This window comes from Mastomys coucha, unplaced genomic scaffold, assembly GCF_008632895.1.
Source record: "Mastomys coucha isolate ucsf_1 unplaced genomic scaffold, UCSF_Mcou_1 pScaffold23, whole genome shotgun sequence".
Taxonomy (NCBI): Eukaryota; Metazoa; Chordata; class Mammalia; order Rodentia; family Muridae; genus Mastomys; species Mastomys coucha.
Genome location: NW_022196906.1, coordinates 30,951,676 through 30,960,336, shown reverse-complemented (window position 1 = coordinate 30,960,336; position 8,661 = coordinate 30,951,676). Strand labels below are relative to the sequence as shown.

Here is an 8,661-nt window from a genome sequence, read left to right as displayed (position 1 = left end):
GCTCTCTTCAGAAGTCTTCATTTTGAAGTCCTTTCTAATGTCTCAAGAAATTTTCCTCTGGGCAAAAGATGTAAGTCAGTGGTGGAGTATATGTTTAGAACAGCGCAAAGTCCTAGAATACATCTCTAGCATGGAAGAAGAGGAAGAGGAAGAGGAAGAGGAAGGAGAGGAGGAGGAAATAATCTGCCTCTTTTCTTTTTCCTTCTGGAATTCTCTCTAGTCTGCCCTTGCTTACTATGACTGGCAACAACCCACACAAATCCGGGCAGTGAAGACAAACCTTGATAATTTTCCTGACAGAGCAGAGGGGCTCTCCCACTCTGTTCTCTCCTAGGCTCCTGCACAAAGGGTAGCCTGGGTCTCAATGCCCATCAGGTATTGAGATGGACACAAGGCAAGCCCGGTGGTCAGTCTGCTGAGGCAGGTCAGAATGGGGGGAAGGGTAAGCCTTGAAGCCAAGATGCTCAGCCAGCACTGTCCTCACCAGCCCCCCCCCACTTTACCCTCTTCCTTACTGCCAAATTATCACCTCCCTCTACCAACCATACCCCCACCCCACCCCGGAGAGAAGATCTAGCCTCATTCATCCATCCAGTCTCACTCCTCAGCACAGTTCCCTGCACGGAGTTGATATGTGATAAGCATCTGCTGAATGAAACATGAATCCCCACTGCTTTGCTTGTGCGCTTGAGGTCAAAGCATGCCTGGTACTTTGGAGACTCAGGTCAAGCCAGGTTAGTTCTTTCTTTCCTTTCCTGAAAAGAACAATAACAAAACAACAACGAAACACACACACACACACACACTCCTGAAACCAGCATCTTTTTTTTTTTTGAATGGCACCTCTAAGATCCCTTTTAGTTGTGAGGGGAGACTTGACAGAGCCCCTGAGTGCCTTCAGGGAGAGACAGGGAAAGCTGAACACTGGCTCCCAAGGACTTCTAGCTCACTAGCCCCCTCTGCCCAGTAGTTTCCACCCCTCCATGTTCTTCAGGCTCCCCTGCCCCATGCTGGGCAGTGCTATATCAGCATCTAGCCTGTGAGTGGCTGGCTCTAAATATTTCAGGGCATCCACTGTATCTCAGCATCTCTGTGGGCATTCAGTTTCCCTGGGTGGCATTACCAGATGTCTCTGCTTACAAGGTCTAGTTCGAGGAAAAATTTTGGGGCCCCAAGGGGTAGTTCATTTACTGGTGATGCGGTGGGATGGGATGCAGTGAAGACCCGTAAAGACACACACACACACACTTCCTCATGACCTGTCCCCTCCTATGTAAGAAGCAGGCCATCCATTTGGCAATTCTGGCTCTATGTATTGGCAACTCTATATTGAATCCAAACTGAAGAAAGTCCTGGTGTCTGCACTCTTGTTTTTTTCCCTTCCCCAAAACTTCCCTGCAGATCACCTCTGGACTAGTCCTGAATGAAGAAGGCGGATGGCCCATGTCCCTTGCTACCACTAGGGGGTGTAATGAGCACACTTGGGAGGGTAAGCCAGGTGCTTGGAGACCCAGAGCCTTGAAGTTGGAAACGGATGGGCTTACTGCCTTGGGGAAATGCTGATGGTTCCGAATGCCGGTGAAGGGTTGAGCAAGGAGCACCCTTGTCAAAGGCAGAAAGATGAAGCAGGCCTGCCACCGCTCAAGCTACCCACTGCCTCCCGTGACCAACTAGGCCTGAGCTGATGCTGAGCCAAGCATCACAGCGGGGGGTACAGATTGTTTAACATATAATTTGAATATTATTTCTTTTGAGCCAAAAGAGCGCAGCAAACTTCTCTTCACCTGGCCCCTTCCCATACATAGTTCTGATTTGTTTCCCCGAAGAACCTGCATCCAGTTTCTGCATATCCCATAACTCCAGGTGTTCCAGGTTGGAAAACAAAATGTAGAGCTGATTAGTCCCCTGGACTGCCTGGACTCTGTACTAACTGAGTGGCCCCCTTTCTTCTGCCCACAGATCCTCCATGTGAATCAATCCCATGATGCAACATGCCTCCCCAGCCCCAGCTCTGACAATGATGGCCACGCAGAATGTCCCTCCCCCACCCTACCAGGACAGCCCCCAGGTGAGTGCGGTCAGGGAAGAGTGGGAGGTAAGGTAGCCTTGGAAACCCCGTGTGAGTGTGGAACTGGGATATTCCCAGGCCACAGTTCTGACTCAGCTTTAGCCTGCCTGTCAGCCTTGGGGAGGCTTCTCTCCAGAGTCTGGCCTGGGGAATACAGATCCTTGAAGAGTCATTGGACTTGACAAAACACCAGGCTTAGACGCTGTCTGGGATAATTATGTTACCAGGACCATAGCCTGGAGTTGTGATCATCGACCTGTCTGCCACCCTCGCCCTGCAGACATTGGAAAATACTAAGTGCCCTTAGTACTGCTGGGGGCAAAATTGACACTGGTAATCTGGGGACACGATGTGCACAGCCTATTTAGGAGACTCCTGCCTTGCTCAGTACCACCTCTCCCTCCGTTCCCCTGGTCTCTTGAGCACTCTGACCAGTACCCCGCTACCTGCCTGTTAGAAGACTCTCTCAAGGCTCTGCTGGGTTTCTGCCTAGAAAGAGAAGGATTCTTAGTCCATGACTTCAGTCCCCATCCCGTTTCTCATCTTCCAGCCTCAGCTCCTAGAGTCCTGTGGTCCCAGAACCTGTGGCCTTCAGCAACAGTGTCTTCCCAGTACTTTAATTCCCTATGGTTTTTGTTGGTTTGGGTTTTGCTTTTTTTTTTTCTGGAAGCTTCTAGCTTGTGCAGACCGGGCTGCTGCAGTTCCTGAGACCCATCCCTTCTTATCTCTGCTTTGGGTGCCTCCCAGCAGCCCCCAGTCTCTGAAAACCTGAGTTCTGGAGCTGTGCTTTTACAGGAGACACCCCAGTTACCAGTTTTATCCTCCTTTCTCTACCCTAGTCTGGCGAGTCCATCTCAGTTCAATAATTATCCATTGGGCATGTGTCGTGTGAATCGCATCCACTAGAATGTTCACTTGGCACTTAACCCAGGGAAGAGCTACTGTGTGTCAATCCCCCTCCTCTGCAGAAATCATCCTCTGACCTTCTCTATCCGTTGCACACCAGCGTTTCAAACAGTCATCCTCACAGAGCACATGGAAGCTAGTCCTGAGATTTGGAAACAGGACTGGGGACTTTGTTCACGTTAGGTCCTATGGACTGCTGATGTCCCAGTTTACTGTGAGCCCAGAGCACCTGTCTTGTATACCGTGTCTCTCGCAACCTTTGGGATGTTGCCAGATGATATAGGGGCCACTTTGCAGACCATCTTTGACTCGTCTCTCTCCAAAAGTACAAAGCCCCTCATCATTCAGTGACCTGCCAGCACATGTCTCTGAGTCTCCAGGCTTGCCCTACACGGGACCTTCACACTCAATCCCTGGATCTCTTCAACCTTAAGAAATAGGATGAAGATGGAGGCTAAGGAAGAAGGGTTATGGCAGTGATAAAGTTGGGAGAAGAAGCAGGGAGAAAGGTTCCCAAACAGAGATTATAGAGGTTTCTGGTTCGTGGAAGAAAAGCCTTTGGAGTCAGATGGCCCCAGGGGTCCCTTTCCCCATTCTTTAGGGATGGTTTTTTTTTTCTCCCATATATACTTGGCTACTAGCATTCCATGCAGCTGGTCCCCTGCCTTCCACCCTCTCAGCTCTAAAGAGCTAATCCCAGCTCCTCAGGGGAAAACTCCGCTCTATTTCCCTTGTAATGTCATTATCCTAAAGAACCAGCTGCTCTCTGACACTGTCTTCAGGAAAGCCAGGCCTTATAATAGGACTGTGGGTCAGGCACACAGGGACTCATCTTAAACGGGGGCTCTCAGGAAATGAGACCCACTCTTTCATTACTCCTTCAGGTCTAATCTTGTGACTTCTGTTCCCTATGTGACACAACTCCTTGTCACCTCCACAGAAACCCAGTTTCTTTCACAGGCAAGGAATGGACAGTCTCTGATATGAAGTCCCCAAAATGAGAAAGGGAGCAAGAAGCAGATCCTCTCCTCAGAGACCCGTGCAATCATTTTAATAATGTTCCCGTTGTGCTAAGGGCTAGCAATACTGAGCATAATCTATTCAAATGCACTGGAGAATGTCACTTTGGAAAATTAGGAATCTGCATTAAAAAATTCCCAAGCCCCGGACCTTCTTTATAATAAATTAGAATTTTTTTTCTAGGCAAGTTCTTAACTTGGCAATTTTCATTTTGAAGTTTGGGGAATAAAGTTATTAAAAATGACGGAGAGTTTTTTTTTTCTTTTCCATTTTAGTAGAGAAGCATTAACGGTTATGGCCCCATGCTATTTGGGCATAAGCCAAAGTGGTATAATGGCTAAGTGGCTTCTAGCCCCTCTGGACTGTTTGTCCGGGGGGAAACTCTGTGACTTCTCATAAGGACGTCATTCTGTTTATTATGTTCTGAAGACTGACTGTATATTTAGAAATTGCAAAAGCAACAACCCTTCATGTAGTACCCTTCATGTAGACTAACCTCCTTCTTCCTGTAGCTCTCTGTTGAATTCTGTTGGAGAAACAGCACCCTCTACTGTCTAATTACAATACCTCATACTCTGGTTTCTCTTCAGATCACTTAACAATTTTTTTTTTTTTTTTTTTTTTTTTTTTTTTTTTTTTTTTTTTTTTTTTTTTGTCTTTTAAAAAACTCTAGCCGGGCAGTGGTGGCGCCACCACTTGGGAGGCAGAGGCAGGTGCATTTTTGTGTTTGAGGCCAGCCAGGTCTACAGAGTGAGTTCCAGGACAGCCAGGGCTATACAGAGAAACCCTGTCTCGAAAAAACAAAATAAAACAAAAAAACAAAAAACAAACAAAACAAAGACAAAAACAAAAAACAAACCAGAAAGCAGAAATCTTACTGAATCCTTTTTCAGTCCTGGTGGATGTGGCACTCAGTGGGTAGTGTACATTAGCAGTCGATGGATAACCAGGTAGCTGGGAGCTGCCACTGAATGACATAACAATACTTGCTCTGAAAGGGACTTTGGCAGTTTACTCAGGACTGGCTTCCTTGTTCATCAGAGAGAGCATGGTGATAAAATGAGAACTAGGCTTTCAGGCTCATCTGGGGAAGCTCCATTCAGGAAGGAAGGCAAGCATTTGCCCAAGGCCTTTCATGGAAGCAGGGTTTTAATGCAAACAGGTCCACTGCTTTATTCCCCCTTGAGAATAAGAGAAAGGTGTCACGGACCAAGGAAACTGCATTCATAGTTCCAGGGTCAAAATGATGCTTTCCCACCTTCTGCAACTGGGAAGGTAAGACAGCCAGAGATGGGGCTGCAAAGCATTCTCTCGACCCACTTACCCCTGCTTCCCCTCCCCATCCTAGCCCAGATGCTCCAAGCAGAAGCAGGGGTGCACTGGGCCTGGGGAAGCTGGCTGGGCTTTGATCAGTCATTAGGATCCCCATGCTGGTTTCATTATCAAGGCAGAAGGGGGTGGATGGGGCCCCTGGCTGTGAATGGCCTCCATCCAGGCCATGCAGCTGTGCCGGGCAGGCGAGCAGGTTCAGATGTTGTCACAGTCCTTTACATCCCTCTCATCTCTTTAAGGCCTGGAGCCCCCTGCCTCGCAGGGTCCTCTGCTCAGCTGCCTGTGAAACACACTCACTTTGCAGCATAGAGTTAATTCATCTGCTTTGAAAGTTCCCCTAAGCCTTTTCTGTAGCTATGATTGACAGTTCCCTCTGCCCCTGGGGGCAACACCCCAGGGACCATATGGGAGACCCACCTTCCCTCCGATTTGATTCATCAAAACATATTCTTCTCTTCCTTTTATTTTGTGGTGGGCCTTTCTTCCCTTTATATTCAGTGACCTTTCTCCCTGCCTGCTTGGGCCACCCATTTCTTTAGACCTGGATTCCTCATTGCATAGAGGGAAAAAGCAAACTCCAGGTCTAGCTGAGCACTCTCTGTCCCTGCATATGAGATGATGGACTGTCCCCGGGACTGGAAAGCTTGTGACAAAACATGCTCAGGGCCTGGTTTAGGTTTTGCCTTTTATGAACTTCCTTCTTACCTCAGTTACCAGAAGCAGAGATCTTACTTAGTCTAACGTCTTGTCTCCAAATAGGACAAGTGCCCGAAACAGCTACAAAAATAGTTAATGGCCCAAGGATACAAAGCCTAAAATAAATCAGGGGACAGGTGACCACATGAACAGCAGGGCTGAGGAGCACTTTACAGGCTGTGTCCTCTCTCATGCCACCGCCTAGCATGAGGGGCTAGGTGAGCAAGGCGCCAGGACTCCTGTTGTTCTTGGAGTTGGTAGAGCAAGATGACTGCCCACAGCAGACATTCAGGAATCTTGGGTCTGACCCTGACCCTGCTGCTATGAAACCCACAAATTCAGGCGAGTAATTTCAGCGATCTCATCTTTTTAACAAATGTGGAGCGCTCCCTGCGGGTCTAGCCAAGTGTGTGCTATGTACTGACAGTGCAGAATTAGAGTTCCTGTCCTTATGGGGCCCGAGTTTCTGCAGAGGCAAAGTGGAACTTCTGCCCTTTTTGCCTCAAAACCTATGAACACGTTAGTGTGTACCCAGGGTGAGGTTTCTCGGCATCTGCTTAGCTATGCTCTGGCTGGATTCCTCACTGCATCTTCTGCACATCTCCATGGCCCAGATGGGATTGAACTTTAATTACTTTTTTATTAGGAACACAATAGGCATATCAGATATGTTTTTCCAGCTAAGAACACACACACACACACACACACACACACACACACACACACTCACATGGATAGACCCATGCATACAATAAGACTCTGTTAGGCTCCCTACAGTGTCTGCTGGAAATCCCTGGCTGCCTTGGGACCATAATAGAAGTAAGGGATCCTCTAGAAATGAATGGGAAGTAAGACAAGTGAGTGGTCATGTCACCAAAAACTGTACAAAGCTGAGAAGTGTGAGATAGGGTTCCTCTCCCTTGCCTGGTCTCTGTTACAGCTTCCTGTCAGTGATTACCAGGTATGTAGTTAGGCGGAGGCAGCATCTGGTAATTTGTAAACTACTGCCTATAAAGTGTTAATTAATTAATTAATTATTCAGTCAAGACTCCCCCTTCCCCCATTGTACAGCACACTAACTCCTATGCTCTTGTCTGGCTAGCTGGCACAGGAATCCTGGTGGAGGGGACTCAGGCCTTCTGTTTCAGGAACCCTCTACCCCCACTGCCAGGGTTCTGATTCTATTGCTGCTTCCCCCCCTCCTTAGGCAGATACTTTGAGGAGCCCTCTGTAGCATCTTGTTTGTCCTGAATCTTTTAGCCATCACTCGCTCGCTCAATCTACCCATCGTTTAGTCATTTAGGAACACATTAACGCTGGGAAACCCATCCACCCATGGAGATGGCCCCACAGTGTCACAGATGTTAAGACTAGATACAGATGAGGCACAGACCAAAGCTACCTGATTCCTGTAAGTGTGGAAAAAAAAAAAAAGAATGGATTCTTGGGAGAGTCAGGACTCCGCCACGAGAGAAAGAGAAGTGCAGATGCTTCCTATAGAGGCAGCCATGGGAATCTTCAGACATGTCCAGGCAGCCAGAGCACTAGGGTGTGTGGAATAAGAGTGAGAATATGGGGAGGGTGCTGGTCCCCCTTGCCGGGGTTCAAGGAATAGGCTCAAGCTTTGAGCACTCCAAGACCATTATCCTTCTCAACACTGGCTATGCCCACGGCTGCTTCTCTACCACCACGACCCCATTCAGCCCAAAGCTGTATTTACCAAATGGCTTCATGCTCTGACCCCCTCCCAGGTCCTTGGACTGTCTTCTGAATGCTAGGAAAATGAACCCATACTGCCTTTTTCCTGGCACTAGAGGGAGTGCCAGTTGCTGGCTGGAGCCTTTACAACCAGCCCTTAGTGGGGCCAGACCTGCACAGAATCTGTTTGATTCCTTTAGGAATGTTCTTCCTGACTTTCTTCTACCAGGTCTCGGGCTCAGAGGAGGGGGAACATGTCTGTGCTGGGAAGGTACAGGTATGGACTGGTCAAGGTTTATAGCAAAGAACCTAGAAGAGATATATGGCCAAAAATCCACAAAAACCAATCTGTGTATGGCGAGGGAACCCAGGAAATGCAGGCCCCGGGACCTCTCAGAAGGCTATGGCAGATGTAAGGCATCAACAGTGCTTAACAGCCCAAGGCTGTAACCTATGGGTAAAGCCTTGCTTGGTATGCACAAGGCCTAGGTCCCATCCCTAGCACTAAAAGTAATACCAGACAGTGCTGAGAAACAAAGCTCACCTAGCACCCTTTCTTTGCTGTGCACTTTCCTGTATGGCCTCATAATAGAAGTAGGGAGTATTCACTCTGTTCAATTAAGAGGGCAGCTGGGGCTAAAGGGAACGAAGAGTCACCTGGCCAAGGGACAGTTGATTGGTAGTGTCTGTTTCTGTTATCCTGTTTCTAAGCCCATATTTGCACCAGTTCCCAGGACTTGGTTCTTTCGACAGAGATACACCGATGTTACAGGACCTCAGGGCAGAGGAGAACAGAGGCAACTAGCTAGTGAGGCACAGGTTTTAAAGTACATGGACTATATTAATAGCAACTGCCATGCTAAGGCCTATTAAGTTCTGGCTGCTTTGCCATGCATTACCTCAGTTCCCTCTTGTCACTTCTAACTGTAAGTATAAAAAAA

General features: G+C 48.1%; 1 protein-coding gene across 8 annotated transcripts in view; it reads left to right on the top strand.

Moving 5' to 3' along the window:
• Pknox2 (PBX/knotted 1 homeobox 2) overlaps positions 1 to 8,661 on the top strand; it is a 268,744-nt gene that overhangs the window by 187,452 nt on the left and 72,631 nt on the right. For 7 of the 8 annotated variants that reach the window (XM_031345929.1, XM_031345922.1, XM_031345928.1 and 4 more), the window contains one exon: positions 1,960 to 2,068. In XM_031345929.1, the coding sequence (XP_031201789.1) occupies positions 1,982 to 2,068 (87 nt within the window). In that variant the 5' untranslated portion in view covers positions 1,960 to 1,981. Of the gene's footprint in view, positions 1 to 1,959; positions 2,069 to 5,796; positions 6,365 to 8,661 lie in introns of those variants that run through there. The other variant, XM_031345930.1, reaches the window with a different exon arrangement.